The 22477-nt window shown below is 38.7% G+C and overlaps 2 protein-coding genes across 4 annotated transcripts in view; one reads left to right on the top strand and one right to left on the bottom strand.

Annotated features, from left to right (window-relative positions):
• SUV39H2 (SUV39H2 histone lysine methyltransferase) overlaps positions 1-6145 on the top strand; it is a 22563-nt gene extending 16418 nt beyond the window's left edge. Inside the window, exons 3-6 of one of the 3 annotated variants that reach the window (XM_007460886.1) lie at positions 1-239; positions 1998-2144; positions 4590-4719; positions 5490-6145. The exon at positions 1-239 is cut by the window's left edge and continues 445 nt beyond it. In XM_007460886.1, the coding sequence (XP_007460948.1) occupies positions 1-239; positions 1998-2144; positions 4590-4719; positions 5490-5596 (623 nt within the window). In that variant the 3' untranslated portion in view covers positions 5597-6145. The remainder of the gene's footprint in view (positions 240-1997; positions 2145-4589; positions 4720-5489) is intronic. The other 2 variants (XM_007460887.1, XM_007460888.1) reach the window with 2 other exon arrangements.
• Positions 6146-10782: 4637 nt separating this feature from the next.
• DCLRE1C (DNA cross-link repair 1C) overlaps positions 10783-22477 on the bottom strand; it is a 51196-nt gene continuing 39501 nt past the window's right edge. Inside the window, exons 10-14 of the mRNA XM_007460885.1 lie at positions 21157-21293; positions 20573-20627; positions 15593-15681; positions 14353-14447; positions 10783-11827 (exon numbers count right to left, since the gene is read on the bottom strand). Coding sequence (XP_007460947.1) covers positions 10851-11827; positions 14353-14447; positions 15593-15681; positions 20573-20627; positions 21157-21293 — 1353 coding nt within the window. The 3' untranslated portion in view covers positions 10783-10850. The remainder of the gene's footprint in view (positions 11828-14352; positions 14448-15592; positions 15682-20572; positions 20628-21156; positions 21294-22477) is intronic.

Below are 22477 nucleotides of genomic sequence, written 5' to 3'. Positions count from 1 at the left end.
CTGAAGCTGGAGTTCTTTTGGCTTATAATAAAAATCAGCAAATTAAAATCCCACCTGGCACCCCCATTTACGAATGCAACTCAAGGTGTCAGTGTGGACCCGATTGTCCCAACAGGATTGTCCAAAAAGGCACGCAGTATTCACTTTGCATCTTTCGGACCAGCAATGGCTGCGGCTGGGGCGTAAAGACCCTCGTGAAGATTAGGAGAAGGAGCTTTGTCATGGAGTATGTCGGAGAGGTACGCTCGCTTCTCTCATAGCGCACAGTGTGCGGGAGGCTCGTGCTTTTGAGGCGCCGCCTTTTACCTCAGTAACAAACACGCTTGGTACGTTTTGCTGTTACCGTTTGCAGATGTGTACAGACGTCAGGTTTGAGGGAAGGGTTCACTGGCATCATGAGAAATACAAGCTTGAATGTGAACAAAAAAAGTGATACACAGTTGACAAGTGAAGTAGAGGCGCCTTTCAACAAACACCCACTCATGGTCATTGAAACTGGCCTTTGCAACTTTGAAAATATGACCAGTATTTTTACACAAAAGTCCTAAGAAGAATATCAGATCTAAGTACATCCTGACTTAGAAACTTTTAAATTGTAATTTAACTTCACCCATTTGACCAAATATGATTAAGTGTAGTTGGCAAAACTCAATTTTGCATCAGCCTGAATGATACTATAGAGTACATGAATGCTTTATGAGCAAGCACTGTAAAGCACACATAAAAACATCTACTGCATTCACCGATAAGAAAAATCCAAGCTCTGCATCTGTAACTCAGCTACAGAGGCCATTCTCTAAAATACCAACTACTGAGCACATTTATTTTTATTCATATAATGCATATATACAAAAACTAGTATTTACCACATACTGTTTTAGGCAGACTATTCTAAGCACCTTGCATTTCAACTCTTACTAAATTCTCTCAACAACTCTGTGAGGTGGTAGTATTTCCTCCATTATTGTACAGCAGGAAACTGAGGCACAGAGAAATTAAGCAGCTCGCCCAGGGTCACTTAGTTAGTAGTAAAGAAGAGCCGAGGTTCAAAACCAAGGTTGCAGAATCACTGCACTTTACCCCTACACCACACTTCCTCAAACTGAGTGGTGGGCTGAGCTGTGGCTAGAACAATATGAGTGTGACTGCATGTCTGGGGTTGTCAAATCAGATATTTTAAAAGTTGTTTGGAATTAGATCACCTTTAATTATCTGTATTCATCCAGAATTCTGAGGTTAAACTGCATCCCTATTTTGATCTGAAATTTTTAGATAATGGCAGATTATTATAAATCACTATTCAGAATACTAGACCTTGTACAATCAAATTGTTCTCTTCTTTTGGTTTAATGAATGTGGCAGCTAAATTTGGTCGACACCATGAATCACTTGAGCCATTTTTGGTTTCTTGAGCTGAGCGTGTGGTCAGGCTGCGTTCTTCAGAGCAGAACTGTATAGATGATGGTTGTGAGCTACAGAATTTCATGAAAACCACCTATTCTACAAAACTAAACTTTCCAAACAGTTGACTGCAAATTTAACGTACGTTCTCTCCTGCATTTGTAACAAATTTCCATTTGTAACTGTACACAGATTCCTTATAGGAAAAATGTGCCTTCAGAGCCTATTTAGAGCATACCTACTTCTACATTGAGTCCTTTACACTCTGTTATGTCTTACAGAGAGCTGTAGTTGTGTAGCTTTTTTGAACATATCAATAAGTGAGAATCGAAGTTGGGTACTGTTTCTGCTTGCTAATTGTTGGGTTGTCCTCACTCTCATTTGAACAGTCATACTTCGTTTGCACCCTCCATTCTCCTCTCTTTGATTTCCCTCCTCTGTTCATCTGGCCCTTCTAGTTTATGTGAATGTTTACTTTGATGGCACTTTTACTTCTTTTTATGCACCTGAAGGCATTAATATGTTAATTAATAGATTTATGGTTGGGTGTTTCTTCAGCAATAGCTATATAATATACTACAGTTTTTTCTTTTTAGGTAATCACAAGTGAAGAAGCTGAAAGACGGGGGCAGTTATATGACAACAAAGGAATCACATATCTCTTTGATCTGGACTATGAATCTGATGAATTCACAGTGGATGCAGCTCGATATGGAAATGTGTCTCATTTTGTGAATCACAGTGTAAGAGAGAAAGTATACACAGGACTAATTAGTACTGTTTTAAAAGATTTTCCATACTTGAGGAATAATTGTCTTTAAATTATATACTCTTTATCTCCAGAGTATTTTAATACAAGGGCCTCTTCTGTTAATTCCTGGTATTATTGCTGTTTTAGAAAAATTCATCGAGGTGCCTACCAAATAACATCCATTTTGCAGGAGTCTTTACATATGTTACTTCATTTACACTTTCCAACAACTTTATGAGATAGGTATTGTCCTCGTATAGAGGAGGAAATTAATGAGCAGAGGAGTTAAAGAGGTAAAAAGTTTTAAGAATTAACACATAACTGTATGGGTTACGGAAGTTAACACAGCTAAATTTAGGATACACAACTAAAGAAGGGTAGATTGCCATGTTCTCTTAAAACGTAAACATGTTAACGTTTGTATAAAATGTAAGAATTTCTAGAGTATTGAAGTATTTAGGGCTACTTTTCTAAATTATGAATTAGTATTCTTAATTCTTGTTTGAAAAGGACTTAGAATACACTTGGACCCTTAACTCCAGAATCTTATACTCTGTAAAAACTATTTCCAAAAGTAAGGGAGGTTAGGAGTTACTGGACACCTCCTGAGTGCTAGATGGATAACATAGTACTAGGCTTGTGAGACTGACATCTCTATTCTATAGATGAGATGACATTATCTCCATTTTATAGATTACAAGGAAAATGTGTCTCGGAGCATAAGTTATATAGCTGACCATATAAGGAGGTAGACCATGTCAATCTTTTGATGGATTTTATACCGAAAAACTAGTTTATGATTAGTAATGAAATGTCAGGGACCTTCTGACTCCTTTGTTTTCTGGTTTCCTTAAATGTTTAATTTTTTCTTAATGATAAAACTGAGATACTCTCCAAATAGATGTATTCTATTCAAGGACAATTAAACAGTTATTTTGATTTCTTAGTATGATTCACCGGATCTTTCTTGCATATGCTAGAATTTAGTGCCGAGTTCTCAAAATGCTGAATAATTCCAAACAGAAGTTTTAAGAAATGAAACCCCATGCAATATGAAATTTGAGCTCTACAGTGCTGATTTGATTTTTTAAAAACAGTTACTCAAGTTCTTTAAATATGCCTTACTAGAGCATGTTTTACTTTTAATTTCAATAATTCTATTTCTATTTCTAGATGTTCTACTTGGGCATTTTTTTAATCTTTCTAGGCTCTTCAACAAACTTTTGATACAGTAGTCCCTCCTTATCTGCAGTTGCACCTTCTGTGGTTTTAGTTACCGGCTGTCAAACATGCTCCAAAAATATTAAATAAAAAATTTCAGAAACAAGCAAAAAAAAAAAAAAAAAAAAAAATTCAAAAAAAAAAAAAAAAAAAAAAATTCAAAAAAAAAAAAAAAAAAAAAAATTCAAAAAAAAAAAAAAAAAAAAAAATTCAAAAAAAAAAAAAAAAAAAAAAATTCAAAAAAAAAAAAAAAAAAAAAAATTCAAAAAAAAAAAAAAAAAAAAAAATTCAAAAAAAAAAAAAAAAAAAAAAATTCAAAAAAAAAAAAAAAAAAAAAAATTCAAAAAAAAAAAAAAAAAAAAAAATTCAAAAAAAAAAAAAAAAAAAAAAATTCAAAAAAAAAAAAAAAAAAAAAAATTCAAAAAAAAAAAAAAAAAAAAAAATTCAAAAAAAAAAAAAAAAAAAAAAATTCAAAAAAAAAAAAAAAAAAAAAAATTCAAAAAAAAAAAAAAAAAAAAAAATTCAAAAAAAAAAAAAAAAAAAAAAATTCAAAAAAAAAAAAAAAAAAAAAAATTCAAAAAAAAAAAAAAAAAAAAAAATTCAAAAAAAAAAAAAAAAAAAAAAATTCAAAAAAAAAAAAAAAAAAAAAAATTCAAAAAAAAAAAAAAAAAAAAAAATTCAAAAAAAAAAAAAAAAAAAAAAATTCAAAAAAAAAAAAAAAAAAAAAAATTCAAAAAAAAAAAAAAAAAAAAAAATTCAAAAAAAAAAAAAAAAAAAAAAATTCAAAAAAAAAAAAAAAAAAAAAAATTCAAAAAAAAAAAAAAAAAAAAAAAAAAAAATGTATACCTTACTAAAATATTTACAGGTGAAATGATAATGTTATCTAACATTTGCATTAAAATTCCCCCAAAACAATTAAGAAGTTGGGACTAGATGAAACAAAATTGACCAAAATGTTAACAAGCTTTGAAGTTGCATAGTGGATATATGTGGACTTACTATATTATTTTCTCTAGTTTTATGTGTGTCTGAAATTTTCTGTAAGGGAACACAGTATTTTTAAATGTGCATGCCTCAAAGACCTCTAAACAATAAGCAACTTAATTTCTAGTAGAACTTAAAACTAATACTTTGGGAAATTAAAGATTTTATATAGCACGTAGAAGAGCTCGTTCATGTCGGTTTTACTTCAGTGGGTCCTCATGTTCCTTTTTAGTGTGATCCGAATCTTCAGGTGTTCAACGTTTTCATTGATAACCTCGACACCCGTCTTCCCCGAATAGCATTATTTTCCACGAGAACTATAAATGCTGGAGAAGAGCTCACTTTTGATTATCAAATGAAAGGTATGATTTTCAAATACAGTTTCTTTGGTGGAGTTTCAGTGTGAAGAATCTAATCAGAATAGGAGAAGACCTTAGAGTATCTGAACCAAACTAATGTTAAGGTTTTAAAAAATGAGGCTATAAGAGTTTGTCTTTTTGCTGGGGGCACAAAGCTAATCTGACAGAGCTAATACTAGAATCCAGGTCTGCCTGATCTTGGGCTGAGTAATGCTCTTCTACAGCATGTTGCTGCCTGCTTTTTTCAGAACTTCCATACAGAAGCTTATTTATTATAATGTCTTTTCTCAATATTACTTGTATTTTAAAAATTTTAAGCCTACATTTCTGAATATTTACTAAAAGATGTATATTCGTAAGATTGAAAATATGATTTAAATCACATATGAGCTTATTCCATTCCTAACTGAATCTGGCTTTTAAAGAGAACATTTAATTCTCTTTGCTTTACTATGACAACATGTGTTTTCTTTTCTTTGTTTTTCTAAGTATAATGCCCTTTACGTATTGTTACTACTTGACCTTGCTTTATGGCTCTAAGCAATTTATGAAATGAATGCGTGTATATTGGATTTTACTAGTAAGTTTCTTCATTTCACAAATCCATTCTCATAAATACGGACTAATAACATACACTTTACCTCTTACTAGCCCACAGCATCCTTTCAAGACAGTTTGTAATGATTCTGTCAATGTACAACTGAAAGAAAATTTGAAACTCATTATGAATTGTCTTAACTCTTTCTCCTGTATTTCTTTTTCTATGTATTCAGGTTCTGGAGATATATCTTCAGATTCTATTGAACACAGCCCAGCCAAAAAGAGGGCCAGAACTGTGTGCAAATGTGGAGCTGTGACTTGCAGAGGTTACCTCAACTGAATTTTCAGGAAATAGAACTGATGACGATTATAGTTTTTTTCCTAATGTTACCATTTTTAAAAAATAAGTATTTGGGACTCTTTTCATATTATCAAGATTATACGCTATGTTAATTTACAATTCGTGTTTCAAACTATTGGCCAAATGTATTACGGATGCTTCTGAAGAGAGGAACACAGGGTCACATAGACTAATTTGAAATATACATATTCAGACTATTTACAGATCTGTGTAGAAGTCTGTGTGAATAGAGAAATGCCTCCTTCAGTGTTTAAGTGTTAAACTAATGATGTAACGGTCACTAAGATCAAATATTCGACTTGCCATAATACACCTTGAATTTAGAGAAACAGAGTTAATTCTTATTGGACAAATACACAAGTTCTATTTTTGTTATTGTCATTCCTGTTTACCTACTTACTACTCATTGTACTTGTATTTGAGACAAACAGGTGATACTGAATTATACTCTATTTTCTACTTTCATTAAAACATTGAGATCTTAATGATATAGAAATTTAAGGTCTAAAATTAAATGTAAAAAAGTTTAATTACAGCTTGATTTAATATTTTGAAGCAATCTAGACCACTAGGAGCAGTGGATGTCTGAACCAGTCATTCTAAAAGATTTTTTAATCCTGTAGAAGGAAAATACCCAAAATGTTCTCCCTAAAATTCTAGAATGGCTAGCTGTTATGCTTCTTTGAAAGGATAGGGCGGTTGGGACCAGGGGGGTTTTTTGGAGTGCCAGGCGGTGGGGGGGATGCAGCACTTGATAACATGAAGTAGGCGGTCCATGCTGAGTAGCTCTGGCCTCCACAGTAAAACGAGATGCCCCCTGAGAGCGGCTGTATGTAACCATAATGTTCCACACAATAATTAACATTACATCTTCTGAATTTCAGGTAATTTTAACATTTCCTTTCCACCAAATTTAATTATTTTTATAATAAATAAAGGGCCTGCAGGCCCTTCTTAAGAAGTGATCTATATTTTGAACTGATACTTATTTTATACATGAATTTTTTTAATGTGATAAAGCTAAACTTGGCTTGGCCAAAGTGTGTGTCTGAATTATGACCATTTATTACTTGAACTATGAAGACTGAAATGGAATATATTCATTGTTTGGGGTCTTTTTGTTGTTTTTGTTTTTTCCTATGTAGTGAAACCTCAGTCCAGAAAAACTATATTTTCATCTCTTTCTGATCCTGGGACTTCTAATCATGGTGTGCAACACGAAGGCGAATGCAGCAGATAAGTCTAAATCTTGGTATTCTTAAAATAGTTCTGCCAGAGCTCCCTGCCCGAGGCTTTAATGACCTACAGGAAGCTTGGGTAAAACTGAGCTGACTTCAAGAAAGCAGCACTTCACATCTTCATCCTTAATTAACCTCCTTTTTGGGAGAAGCTACACTTTGTTATATTGCTATCACGGGATTTTGCTCTTTCATAACATAGGGTAAATTGTTTACGTGTTTGGAGCCTCAGAGTATATTCTATCTGCTCACCAAAATTTGCCGAAGGTGTCAAGGAAAGATATATATTTTTAGTGCCATTTTTTTCTTTATGAAAAAATAGTCACATGGTGTCAGTGGTAAAAAAGCGTCACAGGTTTACAGGCCAAACTTGCTTTGAATTATAATTCTCACAGGTTCAAAGATGTAATTGTACCATTCTTTTTAAAAGGTCAGTGTTTTACTGTCTAGTTATTTGACCTTGTCTACTCTCTGTTAAAGAAATGTAAAGCTGGAGGACAAAGGGAGGATGACTGTTTTCGGTAAACCCGTTTTGTCTTGTCCTTATTAACAGAAACGTAATGAGCCTTTGAAATTTTTAAATACCTGCATTACCCTTAAGTTGTTAAAAAGCTGAACTTAAGCAGTAAAATGATAGAAACTATTTAAACGAAGCTGTTAGGGGCTTTAACTATTTTAAGTCAACATTTAGCTTCTTTAGTTTCCTAAGTTGTCAGAATTTGTTCTCTCAATATAAAGCAAATATTCAAGGGTAATATTTAGATCAAGTTTAAACTGTAAGTTAATCCACTGTTCAAGTTGTATCGGTACCGTCGTTTTCGGTATCTCCGGAAGAGGACTGTGATACACAATTGGTAATCTCAGGGTTTTTTCCCCACATATGCACAAAATCTACACTGCACTTATTTTTCTTATAGTTCAACAGTTTCTCTTTAGCAAAATTAATTTAGTTTGGCATTTGATTTTCTATTTATCATGGCTTAGCTTTATTTCTGAATATTTTACTGTCATTTCCAGTAAGGCTACAAAAAGGGCAGAAAAATATTGGTGTATTCCTGACTACCTGTTATTGAGATTAACCAAAGGTTTATATACCATTCCTTTAAATGTTACTTTTAAGAAAGTCTATTATTGTCATGATTCATGCATTTGAATATCAAAGTAGAATTTTACGCTTAGCATAAGGTAGACGGATACTTTTAAAAATTTTTGAGCATTACTATTAGTCACCAGGTACTTAAACATATTGTGCTAAGTACTGCCTGGAAGTACAGAGGAATTTTAGAATTAGAGCTAATAATCTCTGAGCAAGTCTTAAGCCCTTTATCCGTACTCCTGTGCTTCTCATGAGTCTGTGAGGTTGGTGCTGTCCTCCTTATAGCAGCATACGGAAGAAACAGGCTTAGACCGGCTAGGGAACATTAACATCCCCAGGATCATAAACTAAACTTGACTACTTTTTAAATATTTGACCAACTTCAGGCAGACTGTTTTAAAAAATCCATTTCTACTGTTTGTTAGTTTAAACAAACTTCCAAGTCCTGGATTCCTCTCTAAGGCAAATGTAGCTAGCCACTGGGTTTCCTTTGTGACGTATCTTGGTATTTTGAAACTTGTTTTTCACTTCTTCATACGTCACAGTTCTTGAAGTAAAAATCAAGTAGCCACTGTAATTAACCCTGCCCACTTCTATGCTCTTTTTGAGAGGCATTAGTGCAGAGTGGTTAAGAGCATGGACTTGGGGGCCTGAAGTGCCTTGTTTGAGTCGTGGCTTCACCCATTACGAACTACACGGACTGACCTCCCTGTGCCTTCACCTCCTCATCTGTGAGTGGGGATAGTAAGTGTACCTACCTCAAAGGGCGGTTGTGAGGAGGAGAGAGTGTGTAAGAGAATCGAGCATTGTCACAGAGTAAGTACCATATATAAGAATTAGCTGTAATTACTCTGTACTATAAACCTGTACTTTAAAATCTTTGGTGGTCACTACAAGTTTTTTGATCGAAGTCTGTTCTAGTGCTTAGCCCTTAAGTTCGTTCAGCCAGCATTTATTACGCCAGGCTTGCCTATGAAGCAACCATGAAAATGTGGCAGTATGGAATATGAAATTCATGGTGAGATTATAAAATGCTAAGAATATATTCAGAAGAATGTTTACAGGCATGTTTTAAACACCCACCTTGGATCATAAGCTATACTATTAAAATGAAGTCTTAAATGTCAGTGAATATATACAAATGTATGCGGTAGTAACATTTGATTATGTGACGTGTAATTATGAATTGTAACTAGTTTTTAGAGCCTAAGATTAAAAATGAAGTCTCTGGGCTCCTGTAGTAGGCCTGTTGTAGTTATGAGTATTGAACGTTTTGCAGTCCCCACTGGTTCTCTCCAGTGACTTATATATTCACCTTGACTTTAGGTAATGGTACTCATAGGGGAGCTGGGCAAAATGGAGTAATATATAATCCTGCCACAATCATACTGAGTCTGTAGAGTGTATTTCATCAGAAGCTCAGGGTAGCATCTGAGCTAGAAAGAAAGGGGTCAGTGTTCCCTTTAAACTTCACATTCTTGCTTACACACCTCTGCCCTCAGCCACCTTACTATGCTCAGACCAGTCTGTGTTGGTGTACATATTAATAAAACGTAGTGTTGAGTAATTTAGGGCAGAGACACTTGCTATAAATTGTGATTCAACATATTCCTCAGAGAACAGTCAGAAAGGAGTTGCACCCTTACTCTCGTGTCAGTTCCTTCCCCTCACCCCTCTCTGGTCCCAGTTTCTTAGCCGAAATTTGAAGTGTAGTTGCCACTGTCCAGTTTTTCTCCCATGTCAATGGACAAGGGCTAATTTATCCTTCTGCCAACATTTGGGAATGGAAAATTCCCTTCTGGACAAGTGAGAGGGCTGGCTTCCTGGGTCCACTTGACACTGGTTCCCCTGAACACCCAGTTTATCTTCCTTTCCCGCTGACTCTCAGTCTTGTAACCTTAATTAGTTTTGTGGCTCCAGTATTGATTTTTGGTTTAATTACAATGCAGCATGGTGATATTGCATTTCATTGTTTAATTGATCCGAAAATTGTTTTTTAGAGCCTCTGCTTAAACTTGTTTGAAGTGAAATCTCTGCTTTTGCTTTCTTAATCTATGAAATATCAGCCAACCAAAGGGTTTATGAATATTTGCTAATAACTTTATTAAATCCACATACATAACTATGCAAAAACATAACCTATCGATGGACTTTAAGGAAGCTGAATGCCTTTTAAGTATTTTCTTTTAGGTTTTGATTTTACCACGGTATTCATATCAACACTCTTAAGTGATGGAACACCTGAGATAGGTAAGGGGCTGACTTTCTTCTATCGCCATCAGTTTATGGTAATAGATCCAAGTTTATTCTTTAAATCTGAAGTATTTTTACAACCCAGGATATGGTCTGTCTTGGTGAACGCTGTCCTTTGTAAACTTGAAAAGCGTGTATTCTGCTGTTGGATGAAGTGAAGTGTTCTTAGTGTCAGTTAAATCCAGTTGGTTGACGGTGCTTTCCGGTTCTTCTGTATCCTTGCTGATATTCTGTAGACTAATTCTGTTACAGCTGTAATTGTGCATTAGTTTGTCTTTCTCCTTTCAGTTGTTTTTGCTTTGTATATTCCAAAGTTGTACGGTACTTTTAGGATTCTGTCTCAGTGAACTGGATGTTTTTATCATTAGTAACATAGCCACTCCATCTTTCTTTTAAGTAATGTTTACATGGTAAAGGTTTCCATCCTTTCACTGGTAAACCTACCCAAGTCTTTTGAAGTCAGCTTCCTATAGACAGTATATAGTTGGTTTATGGTTTTTCCTGTTTTGATTTAATTATTGATAGGCTTGGATTTAGTTCTCCCATATCTTGTTTTCTGTGTTTTCCCTCTATTTTTTGGTCCTCCATTTCCCCTTTACTGCCACCTTTTAGGTTATAGGAACATTTTTAAGTATTCCATTTTAATTTATCTATTAGGATTTTGACTTTTATCTCTTGGTATAGGTTTTTTAGTGGTTGCTCTAGAATGAAGTGAGCTTTTTCTTTTTTCAACTACTATCCTCTCCCCTGTTGCCAACTTCTCATAGAAATATTGTAAATGCTCTTGTGTAGGTAGCTCGGCTTCTGGAGTGGCGGGAATTTCAAAATCAGAGGAGCTTTGTGAATCTGCGCTGCTGCTAAGATTTAGTGGCCTTTTCCCCTGAGGCATGTGCTTCCCACTGCTTAGAGTAGTTGTTTCTCCAACACTAGAACCTATACTTACATCTCGATCTCTGCTTTTCAAATCAGAGTATGTGTCCTTTGGGCAAAGTACATTCTGTTCCACCTGAGGGGCAAGAGTATTGTCTTTGATTCCTGGCCTGTAGACGCGTCTGCTCGAGGAGGTCATACCCCCGTTTCTCTCTTGGGAAGATAACAGAACAGTGTCAGACTGGCTGTCCCAGCCTTGACTTCCTTGTTCTGATATGTGTGTTGACTGGGAAGACGTCTGGGAAGAGATGTGAGTTGACTCCCCATCAGAGGAGTCACTGAAAAGCTTCGGAGACTGAGAGCCCCCTGCCTCTGTGGAGGACGGGAGGTTTTCCAAACAGTCATCAGTGAGGTCAGCACTTCTTTTAAAGAACACTTCCCACTGTGGTGCTTCCCCGTCAGCCTTCTTCTGGAGCTGTGGGACAGGACCCATGTCTCCTTGAGCTGAAGCTGGGGTTTCTGATTCTTCACTTTCACTGTTGGATTCCTCACAATCTATAAAGTCTGCCCAAAGAAAAGTTGGCATACTCTCTGCTCTGAAGCATCCTGTGCTTTCTCTCTGTTTTTCAGGCTGGTTTTGTGATATCGCAGTTGTGGGAAATGCCTCAGGGTGAAGAGTTTGCTGGTTTGGAATCTTGTGCCTTAAAGGTACTGGCAGAGGATCATCAAAGAGGTCACTGTCATCGTCCTCCTCTGTGGGATAAACAGAACAGGTGTGTAGGTAACACAATGCAAAAGGAACCAATTTGTGCTTCTAATTAAAAATCCAATTTGTAGCTCTTAGCTACATTTTTTAATTCATGGAATTGCAATTAGTGGGAGTTCACTCTTCTTCCAAGAGAAGTTAAAAGGCCCTGTGTTCTTGGGCTATTCTGAACAATTTATCTACCAGCCTTCAACCTGTCATAAAGCCAGGCTGTGCATTGAGACTAAAGATCTGTGCTCCCCAAATAAGGCCACAGAGCCTTAATCAGTGGTTCTCTGGAGAGCTCGTTAAATAAAACAGCTTTCTACATTTCATTTCACACCTACTGAGCCCCTGAAAGTAGGACCGAATAAAAGTTAAGTTCCACAGCCGATGCTGTACATCAGCTAGGTTTTTGAACCACCCAGACTAAGAGAGACGTTTGCAAACTCTCTGTGCTCTGCAGACAGTAGATGCTCAAGGAGTTGGCTGATTGACTTAACAGAGACAATTTTTTCCTAACATTTTCCTTCTGTGAACATTTTCTGATACCTACTTTATGCATGTTATAGGCTGAATGTCTGTGTCCTCCCAAAATTCATAATTTGAATTTCTGACTACGGTGTGATGGTATGTGAAGGTGGGGCCTTTAGATGATAATTAGCTCACGAGGGGGGGACCCGTGTGATGGGATTTTAGTGTCCCTGTGAGAAGAGGAAGCAGATTTCTCACCTTCTCCATGCCCATGCACAGAGGAAAGGCCATGTGAGTGCACAGTGAGAAGGTGGCTGAGAGCCAGGAAGCGGGCCCCTACCAGGAACCACATCTGCCAGCACCTTGGGCTTGGACATCCCAGCAGCCGCCAGAACTGTGAGAAGTAGCCACCCAGTCTCTGGTCACTGTTATGCAGCCCTATGCCAAGAGCACAGGCCATGAGAGACACTGGGGGACACACAGATCGAGTCAGCTTTAACCAAGACAATAGGCCACATCTAGTGTCACTTTACTGTCTTAAGCATGCTGCACTAGCCTGGAGTGAGCCCCGTCCACTTACATTCTGAAAGGAGGAAACCTTACGTGGAGGATGAAATTGACATAAGTTAAAATGACATACGGCACGGAACTGGGGGGAAGACAGATATTTCCCTGCGCCCTAATGGCACCTAACCTCGAAGAAGGAAATAAAATGCTCATGAGGCTACTTATTGTAGAGGGCAGCTTATGTTCTAGTGCAGAGCCTCGTGTTAAGAAGCAGGTAATTATAAGTTAACTATTTCCCCACTGATAAAGGATGTAGCTTAAAACTGCATTTTTAAAAGCTGCTTTTAAAGGGAGGCGGAGGGGGAATAGAAACCATCATCCAGCTCCCATTTTACCAGTGAGGAGGGAGGCCCGGAGATGATGTGTGACAGTGCGCAGTCAAGAGACCAAAGTCCAGTGTACTGTATTACAACTATAGTTGTTTAAACAAACAGCTATTTATCTTTTCTAAAGGACTTAAGGTGACTAAGATGTCTAGGGTCTATACTTGGAGTCACCCTGGTCTCCAAATTATGGCTTCATTTTGAGCCACGGATTAATTTGTTACAGCTCCTCCACTAATGTGCCAGTTACCTTTCTGTGGAACTCTTTTGTATCACCTCTGAGTTGGACAGTTTCATGTTCTTCTGGATCAGTGACTATACCAGTATCGTGGTATGTTTCAACTGTAAAAATAATCTGTCAAAACATTTTCACATTAACTCACCTGTATGTATCTGAAAAAAAAAAGTAAAGTTTCTATACTATTAGAAGTTTATTCTGACATTATGTATTCTTTCTGCTATGACAATATAAAAGTTTGAAATTTCTCTCTGAAAATGGGAAGGCATATAACAGAGAAAACATCACAATAAAGTGTTGAAATCCTTAACATTTACACAAACTCATAACACACCTAAACCTAATAAAAAAAGACAAACGTCATAATTCATAAGTACTTTCCACCCTCGTGTACTGCTGATGTCTGTATAAACTGGTATAATCATACTGGAAAACAATTTGGCAATATGTACGTATCAGGCACCATAATTTCTACAATTTAACCCAATAATGAGAGCTGTGAAACAGACTCATATAATGTCACTCATCACAATATTTATAAAAGTGAAAAGTTCAAAATAACCTAACATGTACGACAGATTAAATATACCATTATATAGTCACGGCATTCAAAAAATTACCACAGACGTGTAGAAAGGTGGGAAAATACCCTATATAATAAGGAAAAAAGTCAAAACTACCCAGAAATGATAAAATATGAGAGTAAATCTTGATTACCTTGGATTAAGCAAGAGTTTCTTAGATATGACACCAAAAGCAAAAAGCACAAGCTATAAAAGAAATTAAATTGGACTTCATCAAAAATTCAAAATTTTACACTTCCAAAGACATCATGAAGAAAGTAAAAAAGACAGCTTTCACAGACCAGAGCACCCTGAAAAGCGGTCTTGCAGGGAAACCCACACCTGTGACTCCAGGTCATTCTTCTTACCTGAGTCTAGGTGGATTGTTCTTGCTCTCTTCAATTTTCCAAGTGGTTTATACTTTGGCTCAGTACTTTGGGAAGATCGGCATAAAGGCTTTAAGCTGAAATGAATACGAATATTTTATTTTTCCTGTTGGGAAGTTGCTGGAATGCAAGCATCACTTTTAGAGATTATAAAAACCTAACTATGGAGGAAACCATACCACTACTTTTCAAAACTGAAAAGCAATGTTTAATAATTAAAAATTACTTCGGGGACTTCCCTGGTGGCACAGTGGTTAAGAATCCGCCTGCCAATGCAGGGGGCACGGTACGAGCCCTGGTCCAGGAAGATCCCACATGCCGCGGAGCAACTAAGCCGGTGTGCCACAACTACTGAGCCTGCGCTCTAGAGCCCGTGAGCCACAACTACTGAGCCTGCGCCTAGAGCCCATGAGCCACAACTGTTAAGCCCCCGTGCCACAACTGAAGCCCGCGCGCCTAGAGCCTGTGCTCCGCAGAAAAGAAGCCACCACAATAAGCCCACACCCAGCGACAGAGTAGCTCCCTCTCACCGCAACTAGAGAAAGCCCGCGTGCGTGCAGCAACGAACACCCAGCGCAGCCAAAAATAAAATAAAATTGGGGCTTCCCTGGTGGCGCAGTGGTTGAGAGTCTGCCTGCCAAAGCAGGGGACATGGGTTCGTGCCCCTGTCCGGGAAGATCCCACATGCCGCGGAGCGGCTGGGCCCATGAGCCATGGCCGCTGAGCCTGTGTGTCCGGAGCCTGTGCTCCGCAACGGGAGAGGCCACAACAATGAGAGGCCCGCGTACCGCAAAAAATAAACAAATAAATAAATACATTTATTTTAAAAAAAATTAAGTATAATAAAGTGGTAAATACAAGCACTTAAAACAACCTGGTAGATATGCATCTAATTGTAGGATTGGGGGGAAAGCAAAACTTTTATCTTTGTTCTTATGCTGCAGAAAAGCAGGTCCTATTCTAATAACCTATTAAGTAATAGAGGAACACCTTCTGGCATTCAGGGGATTCAGTATCGCAACGGCTTCCTTATGCCAGATTCCCAGAAGCATTTAGGGTTTTATGTTAACACATTCACGTGAAGAAAGCCCATGTGCTCCCAACCAGTACCATATTTACAGCCACACCTATTTTACATCCTTGCCCCTGGTTTCTGGCCCAAAACTATTCTCTGGATCCATCCCGTCCAAAAACACAAGTCCCACAAGTAGTAACTACTCACATTTCTCGAACTTTACCCATAGTTGTGCCTAACGGAATGACATTTGGATATACATTCACAGGATAGATGTAGCTCAAGAAATCTTTAATCTGGAAGAAGGAAAATAAAATGCATCAGTTATCTCTACGGTGAAGAGCCCCAGCATTAGAGCAGCAGATAAAGGGATGCGGGGAAAGAGAAGCAGAAGTCTCGAGACTGGGGTCCCAATGCCAGCTGCACGTCGGGAGCACCTGGGGACCTCCTGGGAGAAGAGAGACCCAACCCCAAAGTTCCCCTAACTGAGCTATGATGGGGCCTGGAGGTCAGGAGGTTTGGACGTTCTTCGGGTGATTCTGTTCTCCAGTAAGGAGTGAGGATCACTGATGAATGGGATGCAGAGGCTCCATTTCTTCATATGACAGTCGTTTCCTTATCTAGGGTCACCCACCCGTAGTTAACCAATCTCCTTCAAGGAGGTGAGATTCATCTGAGTATTTAATACGCACAAGGAAACAAGGTCTTAGAATTGCATTTCTTTCCTCCGACCTAATCGTTAGCAATACCAGGGGAAACTACATCTTTGAGATTGCTTGATTTGTTCTCAGGGTTTATTCTAATCTAAACAAGGAGATGCCAAAATGTCATTAATACCTTGATTTTCTGCAAAGCTCAGAAGGCTAAACAGGAGGACTTCTGTCACTATTCCTCAAAACACCTCTAACAACCCAGAAGAACTTCTGCTTTGCCACTTATTAGATCTTGGTGAGCTTGTGATCTCGGTTAAGTTACCTGACGTCTCTAAGTCTTAGATTCTTCATCTAAAAGTATAAATGAGATAATGTGGGTAAAGTGCTTAGCCCTGGTACCTGGCACATAGTTAAACACTCAATAAAATTGTCTATTACAAAGTTGGTAATGACAACACAAAGATTTTTATTCCCTTCTGCAAATGGAGAGACAGAGACACAAAGTAATTATTAGCACCCAACTTTTTCAAATAAAGCACCAAGTCAAAAGAGGTAGGGAACCCAGGAATTATTAATAACTCTATATTCAAATAAAATGGGAACCTTAAGACAAAGGGGAAAGACAGGAACAGATACGTTCTTTGGATACTTCGCATAAACAATTTCCTTTGTACTTTCAGAGTAGGCATGCAAAGAGAAGCCATTATTTACCTTGCCCACAACCTATATGATCTGCATAATCAATCCAGAGTCGAGACTGGTAGAAATCTGAGGCTTTTGAAAGGAATAAGAATGAAGAGAGTCAGGTCAGACCCACACCAGAAATGGCCCCTATCTACTCAGAGATGAAGTGGCCACAAGGAGACAAGAGATACCCAGGAGAGGGAATCCTCTCCCACTGGTCCACACCGATGCCCTTTCTTCAGATGCCTGCCTTAAAACTACCCATTAACACAGTCCGTTCTGGTTCTGTGCAGTAGTTCCACTCCATAAAGCCACTGCAAACAGTAGACCACTGTTCCTGGGGGAAATAAAAACAGTGTTTCCCTGAGCCTCCAGTCACAGCGCTTTGTCATCCGACCAAGTACACAACCTTCTTTTATGAGTGCTTCTCTTGAAAGATATCGTACGTAGAATACACTGTTGATCCATGAACACTGAGCTCGTAGCCAGTGGCGCTGCAGCTCACGCCTGAACAGAACTTATCCGACACAGGCACCGCCTCAGCAGGGCACATCTCGGCCTTCCTGGAGCTTAGGAACATTTGAGAGCACTTCAGCGCTACACTTGGAGGCTGTTTCAAACGGCAAAATCACCCCCAAAAGCACACAAATATGGAAAACGCAGCAGTAAAGAGACGGCAGAAAGGACCCTTGTTTACAGCCCGGGAGCTGAAACAAGAAGGCAGGAGGCCACCGTGTGCGGCCTGAGTCGGGAATGTGCATGTCGGGCGACTCAAATCTTTTGCGGCTCTGCTGTGCACGTCTGCAAATGACCACAGAGCGCCACTCGCGCTGATGCGGGGATTCAAACAAATGTCAGTGAGCAGGCAGATTTGTAAATGTGAAATCTGCAAATAATAAGGATCAACCGTACTTGGGAAAAAACAAAAAGGAAATGATCTTTAAATCTATTCACATTTGTTTTCCTTTTATTTTGGTCTCGCCACGCGGCATGCGGGATCCTCCTTCCCTGACCAGGGATGGAACCCGTGCCCCCTGCAGTGGATGCACGGAGTTCTAACCACTGGACCGCTGGGGATTTTTTTTCTTGCGTTATGCGGGCCTCTCACTGTTGTGGCCTCTCCCATTTGCGGAGCACAGGCTCCGGACGCGCAGGCTCAGCGGCCATGGCTCACGGGCCCAGCCGCTCCGCGGCATGTGGGATCTTCCCGAAACGGGGCACGAACCCGCGTCTCCTGCATCGGCAGGCGGACTCTCAAGCACTGCGCCACCAGGGAAGCCCCATTTTTAAATATAGTTCAGCATGTTCTATACACAGGATATAGGCGTATTAATTAAAGCAGTTTTCCGGAAAGCCTCTCTCTTCTCAGTGGACACAGTGAGAGAAGATGAGTAACCAGAGCTCAGGGTAACCCCGCCACAAGCAGGATAACTGCTGTCATCCGAGGAGAGAGGGAAGAGAGGAAGCAGGTCAGCCGCTCCACCCCTCTACCCAAGCAGCAGGGAGATGCCTCCCCATTGGGAGCTAACTTTATAGAATCCCAGAAAGGCTACGCTTCCCAACTTGGCTGCTAACTATACTGAAGAAGAGAAATAAGAGCAGTTATGATTGAAAACTTTTCCCCAATTAGAAGCCCTCTCTGTGGCTGAGACAGAAAAGGATGCTGAGGGGTAAGAGGAAGGTTGAGCAACAGTGATGCTGGGCCAGATGTCTAACCCAGGACAAATCACCAGGAAGGGGCTTTGACAACAACCTAAAAGTCAGGATAAACTGATAAAGAAAACAACTAAATTATACCATCCAGATGAATTACTTCCAGGCTACTCTCAAATAATCCATTTGTACCTGGAAGCTAAGCCCAGCTATTGAACAGAGATGTCATTGTGATACTTTGATAATAAATAATCATTTACAGTTTTCTGGCTGACTTGATAAGAATGCTGCTACCTGACCCCAATGTTCATAGCAGCACAATTTACAATAGCCAAGACATGGAAGCAACCTAAGTGTCCATCGACAGATGAATGGATAAAGAAGATGTGGTACATATATACAATGGGATATTACTCAGCCATAAAAAAGAATGAAATAATGCCATTTGCAGCAACATGGGTGGACCTAGAGATTATCATACTAAGTGAAGTAAGTCAGAGAAAGACAAGTATTACATCACTTATATGTGAAATCTAAAAAGTGATACAAATGAACTTATTTACAGACATAGAAAACAAACTTATGGTTACCAAAAGGGAGAGGGGGCAGGGGAGGGATAAGTTAGGAGTTTGGGATTAACATATATACACTACTATATATAAAACAGATAAACAACAAGGACCTACTGTATGGCACAGGGAACTATATTCAATATTTTGTAATAACCTATAAGGGAAAAGAATCTGAAAAAGAATGTAGATAAATATATATATTTATATATATAAATAACTGAGTCACTTTACTGTACACTAGAAACTAACAACACTGTAAACCAGCCATACTTCAATAAAAAATTTAATTAAAAAAATGCTGCTACCTGGAGCTCTGCAAGAATCCACCTGTTCAAATCATCACCATGCCCATGCTCACTGCTGCAGAGCTATATCCATGTACCCCCAATACAAAAATAATCGCTATCAGGGAAATGCGTTAAGTGCAGAAAGGGCAAAACTAAAATTATGTATGACTTAAAGTGTCATAAAAAGCCAGCTTTTATATTGCTTTTTCTCCAATACATGAAATTACTGAATCCCTGCACTTGTAAGATGCTAGCATTTACTTTGGAAATGCATGAGGATTCTGCAAATAAATTACGTATGTCAGGTTCCCATTCTAGTATGTCAATTTCCTATATAAAAAGTACCATAACGGAGACTTTCCTGGCGGTCCAGTGGTTAGGACTCTGAGCTTCCACTGCAGGGGGCACGGGTTCGGTCCCTGGTCAGGGAACTAAGATCCCGCATTTCGTGTGGCACAGCCAAAAAAAAAAGTACCATAACAAAACCATTTTAAGCCCTCTTCAACTGAATAATTCTACTATACTATGTCCTAAGGACAGGGTCTACACCTCAGTCACCTTTGTTCTTCCTCATTGCTGAATATTCAGGACAATTTTTTAAACAGCTTTTCAGTACAATCAAATTTTGGAAGAGGCCAAGAATCTGGACAGTACCCTAAGGCTACCAATAATGAGATTTTATCTGTAGCTCTTCAATTAAGATTTACAATTCTTTTTTTTTAGTCTTCTTTTTTTCTTACTGAAGTATAGTTGATGTACAATATTATATGTAAGTTACAGGTATACAATGCAGTGATTTACAACTTTGAAAGGTTATACTCCACATATGGTTATTATAGAATACTGGCTATATCCCCTGGCTTGTATAATGTTGGAGTAGCTTCTTTTATCTTCTTAACTATTACTTCCTTGGGGAAGCTTTTTATGTTTTGCTTGTTTGCTTTTTATTTATTAAACTATAGTTGATTTACAATATTGTGTTAGTTTCAGGTGTACAGCTTCAGATTCTTTTCCATTATAGGTCATCACAAGACACTGAATACAGTTCCAAGTGCTATACAGTTAGGTTTACGATTTATGACACATGAACAGAACTGAAGTGGGGAATTTAAAATACATTTAGAAAGCAAGTTGGGAAGAAAACCTTAATCATATGTTTTCTCCAATGTTTAGGCTGAAAACAAGTGATGATAGCAATTTCCTTTAGACTTAGTAACACAGCTCATCCACTGAGATGTCTTCCCTGCATTTCTTTAGGAAAAGCCACAACCAATCTTAAGCGGTAGAAAAAGAGATGCCCGCAGAAGCCACGAAAGGGAGTATATGGGGTCCTCTTACCTCACTGTAGGAGGAGTGAAAAGAAAAGCAGGCTCTGTACGAACTCTCTCCAGTCCTAAAGTGAGATGAAAACACAAAATTAAAGGTCACTTATCAAAACTAAGCTAAGTTCTAAATTTCAAGTCGTCTTATTCAGGCTCCTGCAGTATGAAATCACCTTACCATCAAGAATTTCTTCCTGGGACAAGGGGGAACTCTTTCCAGAAATGTAAATTTTTGTAGACATTCTGAATGGCCAACGTTAAGGAAATTTGCTAAAACATGGTGATCAGTATGGGCTCCTCTACTCCACCAAAGGCTTCTACTTCATACAGTGTCAGTTCCTAACTCCCTGCCAAGCAAGACGCCCTGTCTCTAACCCTCTCATCTGTCTATCTCAGGTAGACCCCAGGAAATACTGGCTAATGGTATTAGCCAATAGACAGCTTTGAAAGCCGCATCTCTGTAGTTTAAATACAGTTTAAATTTCAGAAGTTATTTTCCACAATTATAATATATCCTCTTCTTAGGCTTAGGCTAGATTGCATTTCAACTATTGATCTACCTCAAGGCAAGGTTTCTCTCGAAAGACACTGCTTGCTTACCTCACAATGACGCTGGTTTTTCTGGCTCTTTCTCCAAACCACATAGTGGATGGCTTAATGCTGATTGCGTGGAGTGGAATTCTATTTTTGGAGGTAACGCCACAGGGTAATTTATTCCACTGAAAATATTCCTCTGCCTAAAAAAGATTTTAAAAATACAGTAAAGCAGTTTAGTATTTTCAACAAATCTGTTTGTAGGCAGGGTCTCAAAAACAAATGTGGATGAGTTTTCAGACATGAAAAAAAAATATATATATAGACATGAGGAAACAGATAAGTCCAAATTGAGGAATGTTCCACAAAACAACTGACCTGAACTCTTCAAATATGTCCGTGTGATGACAGAAAAGCAAAAGGTTTGAGACTTGATCTACATGAAAAGAAACTGAAGAGGCCTGAGCAAATGCAAAAGATGATTCTTTTTTTTTTTTTTTTTTTTTTTGCGGTACATGGGCCTCTCACTGTCGTGGCCTCTCCCGTTGCGGAGCACAGGCTCCGGACGCGCAGGCTCAGCGGCCATGGCTCACGGGCCCAGCCGCTCCGCGGCATGTGGGATCTTCACGGACCGGGGCACGAACCGGTGTCCCCTGCATCGGCAGGCAGACTCCCAACCACTGCGCCACCAGGGAAGCCCAAAAGATGATTCTTAATAAAATCCTGGGTGACTTTATTAAGAACAGGAGGCCCTGCTCTTCCCTCCACAAGCCATAAAGGACATGATCGGGACAACTAGGGAAATTTGAATATGGACTCCATCACATCCAGTAGGGTCGTATCAATGCTAAACTTCCTGAGTGTGGGAACTGTACTGTGGTCGTGCAGGAGAACGTCCTTGTTTACAGCGAAGTGTCATGGCATCTGCAACTGACTCTCAAGTGGATTGAGGGGTGGGGGTGCTAGTTACACAGAGACAGACAGACAGACACAGAGTACGTGAGGGAGCAGATGTGATGGTGTTAACACACTGGGGAAGCCAGAGGAAGAAGACGCGGTGTTCGTATGACCCAGCGATTCCACGCCCGGGTATATATCCAGAAAAAAAAACAAAAACACTAATTTGAAAAGATACAGGCACCCCAATGTTCATAGCAGCATTATTTACAACTGCCAAGATATGGAATCAACTTAAGTGTCCATCAACAGACGAATGAATAAAGAAGATGTGGTGTATAAAAATATATACAATGGGGCTTCCCTGGTGGCGCAGTGGTTGAGAGTCTGCCTGCTAATGCAGGGAACACGGGTTCATGCCCTGGTCCAGGAAGATCTCACATGCCGCAGAGCAGCTGGGCCCATGAGCCATGGCCTCTGAGCCTGCGCG

Source organism: Lipotes vexillifer, unplaced genomic scaffold (genome assembly GCF_000442215.2).
Source record: "Lipotes vexillifer unplaced genomic scaffold, Lipotes_vexillifer_v1.1 scaffold534, whole genome shotgun sequence".
NCBI lineage: Eukaryota > Metazoa > Chordata > Mammalia > Artiodactyla > Lipotidae > Lipotes > Lipotes vexillifer.
The sequence above is the reverse complement of the archived record's forward strand: the minus strand, read 5'-3'. Positions and strand labels throughout refer to the sequence as shown.